The 21,619-nt window shown below is 33.6% G+C and overlaps 1 protein-coding gene across 4 annotated transcripts in view; it reads left to right on the top strand.

The window, feature by feature from the left end:
* LOC149413188 (homeobox protein cut-like) overlaps positions 1-21,619 on the top strand; it is a 212,117-nt gene that overhangs the window by 125,839 nt on the left and 64,659 nt on the right. For 3 of the 4 annotated variants that reach the window (XM_089645380.1, XM_089645382.1, XM_089645379.1), the window contains exon 4: positions 19,773-19,847. The exons of the other annotated variant lie outside the window; for it this stretch is intronic. In XM_089645380.1, coding sequence (XP_089501506.1) covers positions 19,773-19,847 — 75 coding nt within the window. The remainder of the gene's footprint in view (positions 1-19,772; positions 19,848-21,619) is intronic. 4 annotated transcript variants of the gene reach the window in all.

Consider the following 21,619-nt stretch of genomic DNA (forward strand, 5'->3'; position numbering starts at 1 on the left):
AAATGTAACGTAATTTCTCTCATTTAATAATCGCGAAAATATTATTTTTTAAAAGTGTCTTAGAAAATGTTATTTTAAGCTCAGGCAATCTATTATCTGATTACATCGTAGAAAACCTTGCTGCTCAGATGTAGTTAATCAACAAAGCTTAAGATATTGAATACAACGATTTTAAATTTATTACGAAACAGTATATTATGTATCTGAAATCTCTCTGCACATCACTTGATGAAAACGTCTAAGCTTCAAGTTGTAGTCTAGTGAACATTAGTAGGTACCCTCAGGTAGGTTAAAACGTTTTTTTTAAACCATCAGAAGCCATCGCAGCATCCTTTAGTATTTAAATCTGAAGTTAAGCATCAAGACAGATGTTTCATCTCATCTCCCGACGAACAGAAGATGATATATACTGATAGAGTGTGTCAAAGGCTTCCCAAGCCAAGATCAGATGATGCTGTGGTACGCTATGGCAGCACGCATCATTAAAATCAATTTCCTCGATTTCTTTTAATGAAATTATTTAAAAAACTGAGCTTTTTACTTTCTCGGCTAGCCAAAGGAAAAGCATTACCGGCTTGAAGCATCAAATAAATCTTTCTATTTTGATAATATAAAACCACAAAAATTACACTTGTCTTATGATTTTATTGATACTCTAGCAAGATTTATGCAAATCGAAACTTGAAAATATTCACGTATGCAGTAATTTATTCGCATCATTGTCTCAAATTCCCCAAAAATGCAGACCATTATTTATTGTACTTTTATAGTTATTCTAGTTAGCAGTGCTTAGTAAGTTCATTTTAAAATAATACTCATATTAAAATTTTCATGAAATATTTCTCAGAAAATGAAAAAGATATCGAGTTATCGAATCTGTCAAATTTGTATCAATTTTAATGAAGGAATCAGAATTTATCTTTGATATATGAGTAAAACATATTTTGTTGCAATGAAAATTACACAGAGTCGGTATGTTCATAGAATTCCTCCGTATTTGCTTAACCTGAAAATGAACGTGTTTGTTTATAATTGAATTCTTCTGACCGAAAATCCAATCCATGAAAGCTTGATAATAGAAAGCTAGGTAACAGCCACGCTAATATTTTTATTTACATCACAGATCAAAAGCTCACCACGCCGGCCGTAAGTTATTATGGATTTGTTTGGTAATTAATCAAAACTCAGCCCACTCGGTTTGGCCTCAGATTCACCTCGGTATTTTCCCGGTTTTTCCCGGCCGTTCCTGGTCTTTCCCGGTCAACCCGGGTCCCATCTCCCGGCTATTTTTTCGATCGTTAGTGCCGGCCGCTCTAATGGATGACACTATTTGATCACCTACTGCAATCATTATTTCCTCTCATTTCGAGACGACGACAAACGTGCACGAAAAATAATAATGTTGTCGGTCGGTTTGATGAATCGCAACATGGCTAATTTGGAGAACATCTTAATTTACGGACGAGAAATGAACTAACTAACTAACAGTATGGGAAACACGTGAGGAGAAATCACCAAACTGACTTTTTATTTTATAAATTATACCTACGCCATTTTTGAGTGTGGTAGGTGGTACCACGACATTTTGAAGTTATTCCCGATATACCAAATAAAAATATTTTCAAAAATGGAACAATAAAAAAACAAAATTAAAGATCACGAAGCACGAACCATTTGAGCAAAGTAAAATACAAACAACATTAAAAACTAAAAAAAAATTATGTTTAAAATGTTTCCTGTAAACATATTTCGCTTGTTTTTTAGACTGCTTAATTTGACAATAATACCTACTTTCATTGGCTTCCTAACTTTTAACTCAATCTAATGAACTTATTTTCATCGATTCTTCATTTTAAATGCTTCTATATATATATTCCATTTCTACAACTGTGATTTATCCCTTTTTTATAAATAATTTCCCCTTCTCAAACAATTGGTGTACGGAAATAATTTTGTTTACTAGTTGAGTATTGCTATTTTTAATACATTACAAATTATATTTGTAACTTTCGAGAAATATCCAACAATTCACTTCGTCTGAAAATACATCAATTGTTTCGAAATTTGTTAACCCCTGTCGATTTATTTCTATTTTTCTTTAAATAGCACCCAAGTATCTAATTACAATATTATTCTTCACGTATTTTTAGCTTATACTCGTATTATCATTTATTTCGAAGCTACCTATAGCTTGTGTTTTATTTCTGTTTAAATAAAATTTACTCGTTTTTTAAATAGTATTTTTCGTGATAACTGATCTTTCATTGTAAACCACAGTATCCAATCGTTGCTTGAAACGGTAATAGCTGTGTTAAGTGACCAGAACTGGATAGCCATGTACTTTCCATCTTCTTATTCCCTCCTCCCGGGACTCGGGGCACTTGGGAACAGTTGTGCGGTTAGCACTAATACCATCTTTTGACCGTCTGCACCGATAAATGGGTAGCTCTGTTACCGTCTGCGTTAGTCAGACCAGGAAAAGAGACAGTTTTTTAAGCGTATTGACTCAGTCGTCTATTAAAATAAGTCATTTCATAACAGCAGGTCACCAGCGCGTTCCATTCAAAAACAATTCCCGAAATACTCCGAAGAACTTCTCTCGTGTTCCCTATTTCCGGAGCAGCAAGTTCGCTTACAACGCAGCCACTTAATATCTCGGCCGTTCGACACTCGATACAGTGAACACTCGGCCATTAGGTATTAAGCGTTAAGTGCTAGAACCACGGCCGACTGGTGCCGACCGATTGACAGTTGACAACTGACAACCGCCGGACAGGATGCGAAATAGACCACAAGTCGATAAGACACAAGCCGCGCTAAGAATCGATAAATCAACAGTTAACCATACTATTAGCGAAATTGCGTAAACCGCTTGCCATTCAAATAATAACGACTTCATGAGTTTGAATTACACCACTTTATATAGATCTCACTGCATTTTCTTGTCGGGTGTTTTTGGTTTTAAAAAACTTCGCCCTTAAATGATGTATTAATGTAATACACCACTTCATGACATGGTCAGTGGTTGAGTGGGCATAGCGCTTGGGTCTCACCCGAGCATCGCGTGTACGATTCCTCGGCTGGCTAAGTCCTCCATCACAACACAAGCAACATTTTCGGCTTTCTGTGGTGGTAGTAGGAGATTTTCAAACATTGTTGGGTTATTCGTAACCCGGGAATGTTTGTCTTTCTTAAAAAAAAAAAAATAAAAAAAAATAAAAAAAAAATAAAAATGACAAAGGTCTCCAAGCGTTGACCTCATTTCCGTCTCCCAGTTTTGGGTTCAAAGAACTACTAATGAAGAACTTCATCTATCTGACGTTACTTCATGATACAGGTATCCAAATCTTTCACTTTCATAGTGCATATTGTTGATGTCAAAGAGCTTCTTAATAGATTTTTGTACTAACTACGTAGGTAACATCGCTAATCTTTAAAACATAACTTTAAGTTAAAGGTCTCTTTTGTGTTTCCCCTATTTCCATCTTGCAGGTTTAAAAGTTGTTTGATCAATAGATTTATGTAATAACGACTTCATAAGTCTTTATTACACCACTTCATGACAAAGTTCTTATAGTTGTAAAGTATTATATATGAGAGCAATAGATTCACAACTAAATCAGTATTGTTTGAATACACCACTTCATGATAAAGATCTTCTAGTTTTTTCCTCATTTTCATGAACCATGTTTTTGATTTTACAACTGGTCTTTTCTTCCAATGTCGTCTTGATTCAATTCAACCAGCCTTTTCTATAATATCTAGAAGTCGTTATTATCTAGTCGTCAAATCATGTCAGACAAATGATTGTGAGTGACAACGCGCAGTGTAATGACAGCTTAATCACCAAGGGCCAAATCTAGTGTCGCAAAATGTCACAAGCATTTAGATATGAGTATCGTGGCGAAATGACAAAGAAACACAATAATGCCACCAACTTAATTAAGCTTTTAAATTTCACAACCACGCACATAATTTTCAGGATATTACATTATCTTCCATTATTTATTTTGTTTACACTGTGTCAAAACAATGCTTTATTCAATTGCACTAACGTGATCACCTTGCAACAGGTTTTCTAAGTAATGTGTTTGAAGGAATTCATTTGCATGCTTACCACAAACTCCACAAAATGCACTCCTTTACGTACTCATACATTACAAATACACTCTTCCTCTACACCGACCCTTGACATGACACTGCTGAAGCGTTTGATTAACTTGATGATGGCATGTTTTCCTGAGGCGTCCCCGACACTCCTTCCTTCGCCCAGTCGCTAAACAGGTCAATACCATCTGACCACAGTAAACAGTGTTAAGTACATTTATTTTTAGATTATATTTACTCGTATTATGACCAGGTGTACAGAAATAAATTAAATAATAGTCTACCAGAAAAATTTTCACAAATTGTCTTTATTTTTTACGTATTTTCTGTATTTCTTGGTCGTTTTCTTTGCGATTTTGACGTATGCCTTGCTGTCGAATTGAGTGTCAACCCGGTAGTTTTTAGAAGTCATGATTCACACAGACTTTGAACTGACGAGATCACTCTTCAACGCTGAAATATCTGAGGAAACAATGCATGACGGTCGGAAACTGCCAACTCCCCCTGAGTCAGACTTATATTTCGGAGGTAATTACCGCTTGTATTTAAGATGATTTTCTATATTCATAATATTTTGTTGAAGAACTCGTCTCAGTTTTATTGCATTTCGAGGAAATACGAATAATAAATCATAATGATGCCATTGTACTAAGTCTACAGCGAAATCATTGTCTGTTCGTAATTTCAAAGGTTTGATTTCAAACCATTGCCAAAAATATTTGTATTTGAGTTTGTTGTGTTGTCTATTTACAACTTACCTACTGTTAGCATACACCAATATATAGATACCTAATAGAATGTCGCCTGTCTACAATTGAGACAAAATGAGACAACACCACATTAAAAAAAATATATATTTTTTGTGAGATGAATTACATACTTGTTGTGACGACTATTTTTAAGCTTACAAAAGGTAAGCATTGTTAACATACCTCATTTTTCAAAGTTAATATAAATTCTTTTGTCTGAAATTTTGACTAAATGATTGATATGTACATTTTTTCTAAATGTCATTTGAAAAATGACCACGTCTTTTGTTTTACCTGAAAATCACATAAAAATAAAGTTAATAAACTACAAGAAAATTCTTAAGATAGTTCAACAATCAAACGATTCATTTAACGTAACTTTAAAAATGATCAAACCTAACCTAAACGAATTCTTTCATGAGAAGAAGGAGGTATTCCAGTTACTGAAAGAGTCCTGAAATAGTTTGAAAGAAAAAAATCGGATGGCATCGTGTTGGAAACCAAATGTGAGGACATTACTCAGTTATGTTACTGATCTAGACATCCAAATCGGTTCGGAAAGCTCAGCCACACATTCGAGTGTATACAGAAATACCAATGTCATATAAACAACTCAGGGAAGATCATTCTGTCGGGGATATCGACGCGGTTGATATCTTTCAAAATGTCACAAAGTCATTGGAAATTTGTTATAATAGCTTTAATCTTTCAAGCTTTAGATAAAATTGCAGAATTTCTACATGTCGAATGTTTGATTCGTTGGTTTAAAACATGCTTAGTAAAATTTGGAATTGTGATGTCGCCATTTTTGTGGATTATCACCCAATTATAGAAAAAACAATATGGCGTCTTGTCTCATTTTGTCAGTTTCATACGAAATCTCAAAGCTTCATAGTTCATCAAGGAAACAACGTTGCGATCTGAAATTAGTTGCTTTGATGTAGAAATTCAAGATAAAATAAGCGGTGTCAATTTCGTAACGCCGAAGCTCATCATGGGAGAGATTTTGCAGAGAGAAACAATTGGATTACATTATGCATGTACTGTACTTAAAGTGACTTTGTAGCCATACAAAGGAATATTTTAACGTTTTTTCTGAGTGGTTGGTATTGTTTTCGTGAATTCGGTCCCCATTTCCTATCAGCCACAAAAAAACTCGTGTCGATCGCCTCCGAAAACTAATGCGCCATCATAATTTATGTCCCCCGCTTCCAGCTCGGAATGCGCCCACAAATATTGTCCCCGGATTTAGTTTTATTCCTTTCGGTTTATTTTGGTATTTGTGACGTTGGTCGCTTTTCCTCCCGACCGCCGAGTCGCGCGAAATCGCGGATTATAGTCGCATCGGCGATGGGCGACTCTTGACTCATCACTCAACACGAAATATGATTGACTAAGGACTCAACCTAACCCGAAACATAATAAGTAACATGTTTCATCCACGTTTAAACACATTTTTACCACGAAATAACTATTGGTAACAACTACTGACAACGACATTGTAACAATAAATTAAACAATATCTTTTACCACGAGGTCATTAGAAAACTGACTACAAGTAACTGCAAGGTTAGAAAAACTTGTTAAAATAGTTTTATCAAGTATTTGGGTAGGTATAAATTTATTTTGAAAATATTTTATCAAAATAATTTATTTATTTATCTTAAAACCGAGAAAAACAAACAACGAAAAGTAATCTCTTTGATTCCTGAATCGTAAATCACTCAAGCCAGTGACAGTTGAGTTTTGTAAAGCAAATTCGGAAAATGCTAAATGACCCGCTAAATTTGAAATCCGAATACTGCGAAATCATTTATTTGGAACTGTCAAACATTTGAAGAGCTCGTTGCACTTCCCGAGTTCCTTTTTCAAAATTGCTTTTGTTGCCAGAGACAATATTTTTTTTCTTTTTAACTTTCTTCGAATTTGCTAATGCAATTGCAATTATGCGAAAAATTGTATGGTCACTATTTTCACTAAAACATAATAAATTAGTTTGAGGAACAATTTTTTTCCTAGACATACCTAGTTATACGCTCGTACTGCGAATTTGTAAGTGGAAATTTCTCGTGAGAAAACTTCTAGAAAAAAATAGTTCACTTTTAATTTTTTTCCTAGGCGGGTAGGTACCTACACATCCCTAAACCTTCCAAATGTTTTGAAAACACGTTTTGGTAAAATTAACGCGTGTAACCTTAGCTAACCTTGCCTAAAAATATTGGTACATTCCTGTGACCATCGTTTCCTTGTCAAATCGTATTTTGCTATTGACTTCTCTCAAATGACGTGTCAGCCGCACGTATCATCGGCATATATTTTTTGGACTGAGTTCAAAAAGCGCAGACAAAATATAGACACGGTCCCCATTTAAAATTATGACCTGTCCCATATTATTAAAATTGCCATTTTTATTATGTCTGAATTTATACAAATCGGTTCGTTTTAAAAGCTTTTACATTTGCGTGAAGTATTTTGAGGGGAGACTTAATCGATTCGTTCAATTCTTCAGATGTCTGCCGGACACTATTTTAAAATATTGCCATTTTAATTCCAGACATTTTAAATCATATAAATCTTGGATTTTAAGGTTAACTATTAATTATTCTTTCGGATGAATGATCAGATTCAGCTTTATTTGTATCGTACACGATATAACAATACATTTATTAAAATGTTATGAATGTATAACTTCAATGATCTGAATTGTAGTTTTTAAGCAATCTCCTCTACTTGTATCAGTTTTGTAATTCGAACACTCTGTCCTCTACTTTTACAGAGTTTTAATTAAAACGCTGTGTTCTCTACTTTATCGCAAATGTAATTTTTAAGCTATGTCCGCGACTTTATCAGTTTTGAAATTCGAACACTCTGCCCTCTAATTTGCCAGAGTTGTAATTCGAACGCTATGTTCTCTATATTATCGCAAATTTAGTTTTCAAGCTATTTCCATAACATTATCAGGTTTGGAATTCAAACACCTTACCCTATAATTTGCTAGATTTGTAATTCGAACGCTATATTCTCTATTATATCTCAAATGTAGTTTTTAAGCTATGTCCACGACTTTATCAGGTTTGTAATTCGAACACTGTGCCTTCTATTTTGCCAGATTTGTAGTTTTAAAGCTTTGCTCTCTGTTTTATTTAATATGAATGATATTTTTTTTCCATGCAATGTAGTTCTTTTCCTGTTATATTATTTATAGATTTATGATGCATTAAGCAAACAGTCGTCTCATCCCATGATGTTTGTGTATTTAGTAGATACATATAATAAAACTCGCCATTAAAATATGTGACTTAAAGATGGGGAAAGATGTCATTATAAATTGGACCGGGCTATTAACATAATGAGGTAGTAAATCCACTTTGGAACGGGAATATGTGTAAGCAAAACAAATTATCTTCAAAAAATCACAAGAATTTGATTAAGTGCGACAGCTGGCCCCGAATCGAAATTAAAGTTAATAGTTCGATATGAGTACGACACGACGAAAAAAAAACCAACTCACGCTATTTTCCATGGATACTTAAAAAATGCTATTTTGAATAATTCAAAAATAGAAGAACGTTCTTTTTTATCACGTTCTACGTTTAGAACTTTCGTTTCCGGTCAATTCCTTTTAAATGAAATGGTATTCATTGTTTGCAGACAATGCGTGAACATCAGAACATGCACAATTTATGCGAGACGCAATTAACGAACAAGCAACCAGTCAATAATCTTAAGAGCAACAAAGGGTACAAGGAATTCTACTTTGCTCCACCGCACACTTCCGATTGATTGACTAAAACGTGCCCATTGTCTGCGGCTTGAACAAATTGGTATTATTTACTGATAAATTGACTAATTAAATAGATACGTAACTCACTGGCTTAAAGATTCGAACACTCGGCCAATTATACTAACGAAGAGTTGAGTTGAGTATTTGCAAAAGGTAAACCTCTGACAAACACTGAAATAATTCGATAGGATGGACAGACATTCTATTTACATTGTAATCTTGGATTGAATATTCAAAAGCTGACTTTCTGGTGAAATAATCCATTTTTTATCATTCATCGCACTCAGTTTTTTTTAATCTCTCCTTTGACTGGAGGCAGATGGGTCAAAGTGAATGAAACAAAAAACAAAACTCAAAGTGAGAAGATTGAAACAAAAGCGATCGGGATATTCTTTTTTTGAATTTGAAATTCAACACTGTGTAAATTATTGCTGGAACAGTACTTGAAATATTCAATTCTCTCCGCAGAGAAGGGGGTCGTCAAAGACGACAAAACTTCAGATAAGTAGGTAGGTATTCCTTTTTTTAAACTTGGCGTCTGAAATATTACACCTTTATTCAGGGTAGTAATTTTTTTCACACTTTAATTCTATTTTAGAGAAAATTTTGTTATCCGTATCATTGGTTATATAGTTGTCACATAGATACATACAGAATGTTTCGAAATTGTCATTTCACAAATTAAAATACCAATGAAAATGAAAAAAAAAGCATTGTAAAAATTTTTTAATGTTCAAATTCGATTAACTCGTAGTCCATTTCTTGATAAAGATAAAGAGCTGTTTCTCAGTGACACTTGTTGGAAATGCGTAAATATGCACCAATACACACAACACTACATTTGTGTTGTTTGAATGAACTCTATTTACGTGACCTATACATTTAAATGTTTACTGTCTTTCTAAGACTTGCAACATAAAATACTACCTAACAAATATTTTGGTGCATTTTTTTGCAAAAACCTGATTCACACTTGAATAACTAGTCGAATAAATTCAAATATTTTTTATAATCAATAATAATAAATAGTTACCAATGCAGTTTTATGAATGGAAACTTTTTATTGCAAGTATAATAATTGACATCCGCGCATCTGCTGTCCATTTCAACATACGATCAAAAGTCCTGTCACAAAATTCAATAGCATTGATATAGATCGTAAATCGCGGCTTTGTCCAGATTTTTTTATAAATTATAATCACTTCGTATTCGATCCAGACCTATTGGTCAAAAGAATATGTAACCGGATTAACTGGATTTTTATAAATAGGGGAGAATTTGGACATTGGACGAATTGGACACCCCTCGACCAGTTATTAAGTTTTATAAACTCTTTGGATGCTTGCAGTTCGGTTTTTTTCAAAATTAATATACACTTTGCCAACAAAGATCCGAATACATTGATTTGATTATCTTCGCATCTTTTTTTCCGTAAGTCTTAAGGTTTTCAGCTTTGAACATAGTCCTCCGTCAATTGTCTAAGGTTTGGCCGATTCTTTGCGACTTTCACCTTTGTATAACCTGCAATTCTCTGAATACCAAACTTTAGTCACTCTTCTCTTCTGTAACGTTCTTTATTTATTTTCAAGGTCGCACTGTAATTTGAATATTTTGTTATTTTCCTTCTAATCCATATCCTATCCATCCTCAACATTTAATGTATTCATTTGTCAACAACTGTTAATTCCGTCCATCCGTAAATTTCGTGCAAAAGAATCTATTGAGAGAGACTTTTTTGCAGTTTTGTGTCTATTATAACAATGCGTTGCTTGCAACGATGTCGACTTGTCTATTGTTTTACATATTTAATGGTTTTATGCAAATTTAAGCATATTCTGTAAAAATCAATTGATTTTTGCAAATTTTTTGTTTTGTTTATAGTATTTTACTTAATTTTCGATAGGGACGCGGAAGAGGTCCGTAGCTCGTTAAAAAGGTCACGATATTTATTGCTTTTATCGCACTTAATTTTATCGATTATTCAAAACATTCGGTTTTTGGGGTTATCGGAACTGTTGACATACTTCAATCCGTATTTCGGCTCATGCTTTTAATTATTACGCACTGGTATCGCAAGTGACGTGAATACAGGAAATTATTACTATTAATGTAAACACAACGAAAAGAACTAATTTAAGCATATAGCCGTAACCTGCAGTTATTTGCATTTCTTGCACAATACATGTATCCAGATCGGTCAATTAAACTAACCTAACCTAACATATCTAACTTAGAAACCTTAATAACTAACGATCTTATTGAATGCATTTAATCTTATATCGATAAAGTCATCGCATACATCACTAGTAACTTATTATATTAGGTCATTTTAAATTCATTCATAATAAATTTGTATTTTTTTATCAATTGTTATCTCTCTCATTACAAAATGATACGTTATGTTTCGTATGTAAATATTTTATTGATTAGCTTTGATTTTTTGTTTGAATTATATTATTTTTGTAACTAAGTTTATCAATTTATTAATAATAATAGCACAGTGGAAAAATCACACAGTTTATACCATTCATTGAAATCACTTTTATGCCCAAAATTAAATAGTAAATTAACCGTTTTTAAAGTGCTAACCACATTGGGGTCGCAATTCCTGGAGTGGATATATGGCGTTCCGATTCGGATGTGAGTATGTTGTGAGGATGAAGTTTATAGGTAGAATACAGAGATGGACAAGATGAAGGTTGTGATGTACCTGGATATTCAGATGTGGTCACTAAACTTGGCTTATACCATATCTTAGAATAGAAGTTATCTTTATGTTGACAAATATATTTTGTATGAAGATTTAAAATGCAACATTTTCGATCTGCCACCAAAACGACATGTTCATTTCTATTCGTGAATTCGGCGACGTTCTTCACAGCCGTCTTCCTGACTTTTCTTGGCGTTCTCTACGTCATAATGATGTTGTAGCCAATTGGAACAGTTGTAGATCGTTTTTTAAATCAATAACTATGAATAAAAATATTTAAATTACTCATTTTTAGTACGATAATCATAATCAGAAAGATGAACTTTAAATCTTCCACACATTTTTAACAGTATTTATAGTTTTTTAAAAACCACTTTATGGTCTTTCCCAGAGCTATCCTGAGAGTATATACCTCTTCTAGATGCTTCATAACATCGGTAAGGTTTATTAAAAATATTTATTACGATGTATCAAAAATATATGAATTTTTAATTATTGTAATAAAAAGAGTACTGTTATCAATACTGCCAAATTACGAATTATTGTGATATTTGATTGCGTATAAATGTATTCAATACTATTTATTTTTATTAGTTTTACTGACGATTTTATAATCTTCATTGGGCATGCGTAAACCAAACAGTTAATACGTGCGATCAAACTATCTGTGATTTTTTTTTCTTAAGGATTTGTTAAAAAAATAATACACATTTTTCATTCGAGGTAAGAAGTTTTTATACAAAGTTTGTGAGCTTACTCAATAATTTATCATTGATAAATTGTGATGTATGTGAGTTTTAATCTAATATCTTCTATTAGTTACCTGTAGTCATATTCTAATGTCGATCTGAACTAACCTTACCGTAACCTTTTCATTTTTTTTCGGAAAATACTACATATCTTGAGCCTGATTGGAAAAAGGGTCTAAGTCAAAAATCACCTAATTCAAATTTATCTTATTTCGATCAAATCAAAAACGATGGAATAATAATAATTATGACTTGGTGCGGCTAGGTTGGTTCGTGGCTCTTTCGATATGGCCGAACGCCTCCGAACGACGGTCGTGACGGTTCGCTTACCGAATATCATCATCATCATCAGCGTATCATCATAATCATCATTCAGCCGTGCGGCCGCCATCTTGTTTCGGATGTCTGGAGTCGTGATTTGTGTTTTTTTCAACCTGCCTCACACACTCCAAGTGACGCGAAGATTACACACCATTCTTATTTTGAACCGTGTTCCAAATTCAAATTCAAATCCAAGTTCTAATTCGTTTAGTATTCAACAGATTGACATACTTAACTTTTGCAGTCGGTGACTTCCCTAGTTTAGATTTCCCAGGCCCCCTGCAAATTTAGTATACTGGACTCCTTAATATTTACAATAAATTTATATTGACTATTTTAAAACAATTTTTGTAAAAAACTTTTTCCTTCCAACAATTAAAATATATGGCACAAACCATGATGGTGTTTTGTCTTCATTTTTTACAACTAAATATATTTCACATATTAATATCTCAAGACGGAGATAACATAGGCAACTGAAATAGAAATAGTTGCATTGATCGAGGAAATCACGTCGGAACGTTCCGGTCAAATTTCACAATGCCAAAGCTCACTATTAGAGAGTTTTTTTAGTGAGACACAAACAAGAGATATTCTGCTTCATATTTAAAAAAAAAACCTTTTTATACCACTTAAATTCGTGTTAATTATTTCTTCCATTGCTTCGACACTGTGAAATATAATATAACTGAAGAAGTAACAATGTATCATTGTGATTTCGCATATTGATCTCCGTTTCTCTCGACTGACTACATATATTCACCGAAGTGATTAAACAATACATTGTAAAAAATCTTTGATGTGAGTTATAGATACATCGCGTGTTGTGGATACGAACTCAAGCCACTTGCGTCTCAAGTTATTTCCTGTGCCATTACGCGATTAGATCTATTCTAGTAATTGTGAATGCCATAGAGATTATTATTTGAGTTAAACTTATTATTATATCTCACAATACGTGACGTTTTCAACAGTTACTATCAATGCCACCTACTTTGGAAGCCATTGTTTTTGTTGTACATATTTAATTTTATTGTTTTATGATCTTATCGAGTGAAACCAATTTTGAAACAGGTTTGTATATCCTGATAGAAAAGCTAAAAATATAATAAATTAAGTCTTGTGCACCATTTTTAAAACCTTTATCGTTAGGTTATCTTCAATTTTTATAATTTCTTACAATAATACTTAATTATTCATTTACATATAGATGTGATCAAAAGCATGTAGATTATTGTAGATAATACATAAAATGTATTAGTTTAGAATATAATTTTAGTAAAATAGTGGACCTCCCTATACATTGTCCCCCTACATCTTTAAGTCTATACTTGTAATTTAATTAAGTAAATCCTGATAAGATGAGAATTGCCCACTGTTTGAACTAAGTGGTTGTTATTTTTAATGAAGATATTTTAGTTTTTTTATACAAAAATTGACGTTGAGTCATTTTGCTTCTCATGCTACTTTGATATAAATTGTGTTTCCTCGATTGAATGTATGAAGTGAAAATCAACCCACTTCCCGACATCCGATCGAGCTGAAACTCGGCAAACAGTCTCATTGTCGATGTAATGCATACTAAAAATAATTCTCGGTGTCATACAATCAAGATTTGGCATATATTCACTCATTTTAGTCAGTCCACAGGTAGGAAGATGCTCAATTGCTCAGTCAAACCAAAAAACATGTTAAGATTTAAAAGACAATCTAAAAAAAACAGCAGTTAAGAGCCAGGCTCTGTCAAACCAAACGAATGTATTTTTAATTACATTTATTTATACAAATATATAATATATTATAGTAAAAAAACGTTTTTTTTACCAAACTTTCCCTACAAATTCTGTACAATTTTTTAATACAACTTTGTTTATAACCTTTTGATACAACTTTCCGTTCCAATTCTATACAATTTTTTAATACTACTTTGTTTACAACATTTTGATACAACTTTCCCTACAAACTTTTAATACAACTTTGCTTACACCATTTTGATACAACTTTCCATTTAAATTTTGAATACAACCTTGCTTACACCCTTTTGATCCACTTTTCCCTACAAATTTTTAATACAACTTTGCTTAATACAACTTTGCTTGATACAACTTTCCATACAATTTTTTAGTACAACTTTCCTTATCCGTCCCAGAGGTTCTCAATTTCCCAGACGACCCCGCCGTAGCAGGTGATGTGTGTTTCCGCCTGACTACAGAGCTGCGCGGCACTGGTAGTTAGCCGCTAGTAGCTGGCCCCCTCCCCCACCATTTATGATGCATTTTATGACCTGTCTACCGACCCGTTAAGAAAAGTGGACTTCTTCTACTTTAAAAAATACAAAATTGCTTAGAACGAATATTTTTGGTATAAAATACAATAAACTTGCAAAATCACGAAATCTGTCAAAAATTAAAACAAAAGAAACACAATTTTTTTTCCGATTCCACGTGGGTAGGTACCTACTACCTACTATATCGCTTGTCTGAATTGTGCTTCACGCGATCAATTCCAATTTTGAATTTATTTTCACAACAAAATTTGAGTTAAACAAATCACGAAGGACTAACTAACACTTCACGCACAGACAACCAAAATTGGTACGTTTGATTATATTGGGAAGATCCTAATAGTTGAAAGTCAACTGGGTTCTACTGAGTGCCTCTCACAGGATGCGATCAACCGTCCGCGACCACACATCAGCGGACTCACTCAACCATCGGGCAATACTAATGACCGATTCATTAGGGCCGTGTGCTCACCTTGATTTTATTCCTTTATTCACGTCAACGCCACGCTGCCACGCCATCGTAACATAACCTGGCTGCCACGCTGCCACCTAACCTAACAACAACACCATAAAACAAACACTTGCTAAGAAACATGATCAGTTTGTTTTGACCTTCTTAAAAAAATTAATGATCTGTGACTACGATTTGTTTTACGCTGATCCCTAACAGTTTTCAAGACCTCCTCTGCCAGTAGTTCCCCGTATTCGTCTTCTTCTTCTAATGCCATTTCCTATCGAAGATAAGCTATCATCAATCCTTGATTCTCATCATGACGATTTCTTCCCAACCATAAACATGATCTGTATATTCATTTTTCTATAGGTAGTAATTAAACATATTAATTGCGATTGTTTGTTCATGGATAAGTAATGTGAAATATACGGTGACCGGGTAAATCATCACAATGATAATTCATCACATCTTTAAAAAGTTATATAAAGTCATGGAAAGTGATGAAACAAAAACTTTATTAACTGGGTTAAGTAGGTTAGGTTAGGTTAGGTTAGGTTAGGATGAAATTTATTTTTTTTCATAGTTTCTAATGACTCTATATCACTTTTTAAAAGTGTGTTGAATTGTCACTGTGTTGAGTTATCATGGAACCGAAATATACACACGTATATGTACACGAGTATGTACTCTAGCGGCCCTTTTCATAATAATAATAATATTTGGATGATTTGTATAGCGCCGTTTTTGCGCCGTGCAAAATCACCTTAAGGGCGTAAGCCCTGATGCATGTTTTGTTCGGTTAATATGAGCATAACATGTCTATAATTTTTGTCATTGGATAGATGTCGTTATTTTTAAAGTTTACTTACATTCGATAGGTAAATTTCTTCTTTTGAAAGGCAATAATCTTGAACCAAAGATTTTCAGCTTTACATATCCTACAATTATAATATCCCGTGATTTTTCCTGCGCTAGTTCTTTACTATTCTTCTTATGTTTGAAACCCTCACCTATCAGAGGTTGGTTATCATTATTCTTGACCCTGCAGACCTCAGCATGGAATGGCTCACCTAAGAAATGTGAGTTTATTCAAATCATTCGTTAAGTTTTTGGGTTCAATTGGTGACCCCTATGCACTGCCCAATAACTAATCATTTGAGATATCGACATCCTCTTCTTCTTATTGGTCTATTGGCCTTCTCCCATTGGAGGTTGGCTATCATTAGATCAATCTTTACGGAACCAGTTTGTAAAAACCCCAAGACAATTTATATTGGAAGATCAAATTGAAGAATTCGCTTTTGTTTAAAAGTGCTTTATTTGCTTTGGAAATTGTCTTCTGCAGTCGAAATGTTATGCAAATCGATTGTTAGCGAGAAAACAGTGTGATTGGCCATACACAGTGGTACAGCGTGTACAGATAGATCCATCCCTTATTCCCTTGTACATTGTACATCCCTTATTTAGGTACCGGGTGGAACGAAGACAGTAGTCCCGTAAATGTTTCGGGAATAATAAGACTAACGCTTCCCCCCGGGAATCATTCCGATAGATTGGTTCAAAACGGGTACACTGTACTTCTGGGAGGAGGGGGTGTTTTGTAACTGTGTACCTACGCCACCCTGTCTTTAAGGGGTGGTTTAATTCGTTACAGATTCTGAAATCTTAACATTCTAAGACTGTACTTCTTGTACTTGTACTTCAATGAGAACTTTAATATCGTCATATTTCAATATCACTTTGTTTTCCTGATCATTTTACATGTATTGTAACATTTTAATCAGACTGCTAACAAAAACACCAACTGGCTATAAGATTTTAATTCCCACTTAATTTGCTAAAGTATACACTGATTTTAACTTTTAAATTTAAATTTTATTTTCTAATCAAAAACACATGACTCTGCATTACTTCGTAGTGTATTGCCTTAAATGGTATCTACTATCATTGTATTAAGGTTATGTAGGTTTCTTACATAATGTAAAATCATAATGCATATTAAATATTGAATGATTTGTGTCTCATTTTGTTTGTCAGTGCGAAAATCAAATCTCGTTAGTAACACTGTTTGAGAGCATCTGGTATTTTGAATCAATTTGTAGACAAGCTCTGGTTGAGAGTGCCATCTCGCAATGGGGACAATTTAAGTGCATCCTGTTTTCAGCGGTTTTCAAACTATGTATTTTTTTTAAATGTATTTTTTTTCATTCTTTCTCAATAACTTAATTACTCTCCTAAAACATATGAAATATTGCAGCCTAAAAGAATTCCCTCCAATAAAATTTAAATTAGTGAAAATAAAACGCTTTGTATACACCACTATTTAATCAAAATTATCGACATATTTCAAAACCAATAATGGTTTCGAGACTTACCGATTATTCTGATTAAAAATACAAAGTGTTTAATGATAATGTTAAATGACTCATCAAACGGAATTTACGATTATTGAAAATATTATTTTTTTTCTTTCGTTTTATTTTCAATTTTCCTTTTAGTAAAATTGTTTCTGACGTATAAATAATCAAAATTTTCTATATGTTTCTATATAGTTGTTTTCTATACATTTTTATAATGATTGAATCAACCAATCATCGATACTTAAATACTATTGCCTACTTCAAACCCTCTTCCTTATTCTTCTCTCTCTTCTGCCACTAGAGCCTCCAGTGTGTCGTACTTTAATTCCTCTAGGACAATTACAAAGATAGACAGCTGTCCCCCCCCCCCCCCTGATGATACGCCCCTGCGCGCGGTTTCTTCTAGCGACACCCTTAAACTGTATTAAGACTCCAGTGGCGTAGCACTAATTTTGCAAAATCGAATTACAAGATAAACTTTTTTGTGTACTTGTCTACATTTCCATTCAATAAATTTGTCTTAAAGGCAATTTTATATTTAAAATAGTGAAATTATATTGTATTTAAAATAAACGAATATGGAGTATCTAACGTGTTTTAATTGGGTGTCATTTAAAAAAATTATTTTATTTTTAGTTTTTCATTCCAATTTTTACTTAAAAGTAAACATTGATAATCATCGTTTTCTAATGACGATGTATAATTTGAATTTAGCTACGAAAATTATTATTTATTTTGGTGCCATCTCCTATCGGAGGTTGGCTATCATCAGGGTTATTATTTAATAGATCGCAGCCCGGAGGAGCGCCCACACCGGTCTTCTACGTTTTAAAAAAGCGTCTTCATCTACTACATTTGTTTATCAAGCCTATCTTTGAAAAAAATGTACATCTTTTTCCCACCACCATTCTCGTTTGCTTCCACATGAATAGGGGAGACTACGGAGCATTGGCACAAACTAGAGCAGACTGTAAGACGGAAAAACCTATTCCATTCCGTTTCATCTCTAATTGATAATTTAGCCACGATCTTTAATCCCGAAATACGCTCGTAAAATAATACAATTAATTCTCTGCGGGCCCTTTCCCAATTCGGGAATTAGGGGGCATTCGATCCCTCCCCCCCTTTCCCTGCTGGAGGGGAGGGACCTTAAACCCATTCTGACATATTTGGAAAGAAAGACGGGACTTATTCGTGTTTATCTTTGAATTTTACTTATTGCTTATTCCTTCTCCTTTATGCGCAAATGAATTTGAAATTATTGCCGTGCCGTCTCTGTTTGTGACGTTTGAATTAAATGAAAACAATACGCCATTTATTGAAATTGTTTCTACCATTGCGGAAAATTATATTCCGCACAGAAAAAAAACATTTTTTTTTACCCTCCTTTGATTTTGATTATTAATTACTGAACATTTTTAAAAAAGCAATTACTATTCTATAATGTTTTGAGAATTTTTCTATGTGTTTTAAACTCAAAAGGAGAAAATACGTGTTTTCAGAATCCAATTTGCTTCCAATGTTGTAATAATTACAATTATAGCAATTTCTACTTTGGAATTCAATGGTAACAATTTCGATTGTGGAGTTTCAGAATTGTTTTATTTCCTAAGTTTAACAGCGGCCTCATCTGTAGATCTTGAGATCTTCCGTTCAATAAGGCGATATTGCCTTTGTCATAAATTGGGGAGGAGCAACCACCCCCCGCCTCCCCCGAATCGGCGAATGGTTCGCGTATTAAAATCGAGAAGCATTATTTGCGGGGAGGGGGGGGGGGGATATTGGACCATAAAATTAATTGAATACGTCTTACTTCCTTTAAAATTAAACCGACTTGTATTGCGCATTGCCCCCGCTGCCAGATTTGTACGAATTTATAATACAGAGGATATTTCGTCTTTTCCGCGTAGATTATTTTACGATACAATGAGTATTGAGCGTGCAATAAATTAAATTAAGTCAAAGCCCGGATGGAATTGTACCTACAGATTTGTGTGTTTTGTCCCCCCATGCCTACTTTATAAATACAAATATAGGTGAGTACTGAAACTCGCACAGATAATGTTTCTTTGACGTGTTGTGTAATTGGAATTTCAGATTATTACACGGATTTGGTTAGCAAACACAAATATCTGGCCACACTTGTATTTCACTCGCTCAATTCACTGGAGTAAAGTTTCACCAACTGATTTATTTTCACCTCCATTCTTTCTTTTTGTTTCCTATTTACTAATTTATATCTGTTTCATTTCAGGTAATTTCCCATCATTCCAGTACTTCAACAACTCCCATAGATGCAGACAAAGTCAGGGATGTGTACAACAAAACGGTATGTCACTTTAAAGAATCAAAACTATAACTAACCTAACCAAAACAATTTGCAATCTAACATCGCAATTAAAGTTTGGCTCATTTAACAAATGATATAAATCAGTCAAAGTAATATCAAGCATGTACACAAATCACACAAATTCTGAATAACCACGTATCTGTTTGATCAACTTTTTTTATATAATTTAGACCAAATCATGTTATAGATATTTTCATATCTTATTTTCTTTGCATCATGATTTATTATCACAGCATAAAACTGCGCACAGATATCGCACTCAGTTATTCCTTCAGCAAACATTATAAAATGATATCAATTTTGAATATAATAATAAATTGTCTCGTCATAATTTACAATTGTCGCCGTACATTCATCGTTCTATTCTAATTATAAACTATTGCTAAACATACTCATTGCATGGATTTAGCTATTTAGGCTATTAACATTTGTGCAGAAGTATTAATGAGAAGAAAACACAGAACATTGATAGACCTCCGTAAAGAATATGTGTTTTTTGTTATCTAGGTACTACAAAATACTGTCGAAATCTCGACTTATGAGAACTCGCATACTATACACATAAATAAAAGGTGCGGTAGGTTCCTACACGAACAATTTTTGTTTCCTTTTTGAAATTTTAGATTTATTGGTACCAACACTAGATTTATATCATAAATGTTTTATTTCTTCTTCTGTTTGTTCAAATCTTTTAAGTTTTTATCAATTTGTGGGTGTATCTCTTAGAGTTCTATGGTACATCCATCTTGTATGATAATCCCTTCACTAATATAAATCTTTAGCCTCTCTGAGAGATACCTGGCTATGTGATGATATGACTGTGCGTGTATTGCTACATTGGAGGCATCCCGACCATTGGCGACCGAGTCTGAGGGAGATAAGGCGATCAAACAATCCCGGCTTACAACCGTGTAAATTAATAAAATCAGTCACTTGGGGCAATATACGACCGCACTGAGAGGGTGTTCAAAAAATATCTTGAATTTTGATTGCGATCCACATGAGTTTTTTTTTCACCATTTTTCACTTTGCCACAAACAGATTAATGAAAGTGTTTACCTGTTCACGAAAGAACTTTTTATTTTTTTAGTTTGCATAATTTCTCCAGAAAGAAGAAAGTTTGCACTTACTCGGTAGAGTGAAGAAGAATACAAGTCATCCAACATTCTAACCATTCTATGCTTAAATTTCAATTGCAAAAGTTAGTTGCATCGCCATTACAAATTTTATTTTCGTAATGGCTAGGATCAATAGGTGCTTAGTCCGTGATGACATTGATTTCTATTGAATTCTACATGGATAGTCATTTCTAGTATGTATTATCTATTCAGTGGAGCACACAAACACACTCAATTTATCTCTTAAAGGCATTGCGAGGTAAATCTTTAATAAAATAAATTCTTTACCCACCTAATTTTATGAAGTTAAAAACCAAGGGCAAAAATGTGATGCCATTCTGAATTTGTTTTCGGAACGTCCCGTAGTTTAGTGCTCAGTAAAAATCACAATACACTATCGCCGGAGCATCAATTAATTATGACAGGGCGATCAGAAAGCCATTCACTGTCACCAATAAACATACACAGACGTATTATGAATCGTCTCAAAGAAAATGTCGTCCTAATCCCTCATAATACGTGGCGTGATTCCTATTGCCCTAATAAACGCTGATAAAGACTATAAACAATATGGATTTGCCTGGCGCCAAGTAAAAAACCGCCTTTGGCCTTATCAATGGGTCTTGATACGAT

The sequence above is a fragment of the Hesperophylax consimilis genome, chromosome 22, assembly GCF_061612785.1.
Source record: "Hesperophylax consimilis isolate HC1 chromosome 22, BYU_Hcon_1.0, whole genome shotgun sequence".
NCBI lineage: Eukaryota > Metazoa > Arthropoda > Insecta > Trichoptera > Limnephilidae > Hesperophylax > Hesperophylax consimilis.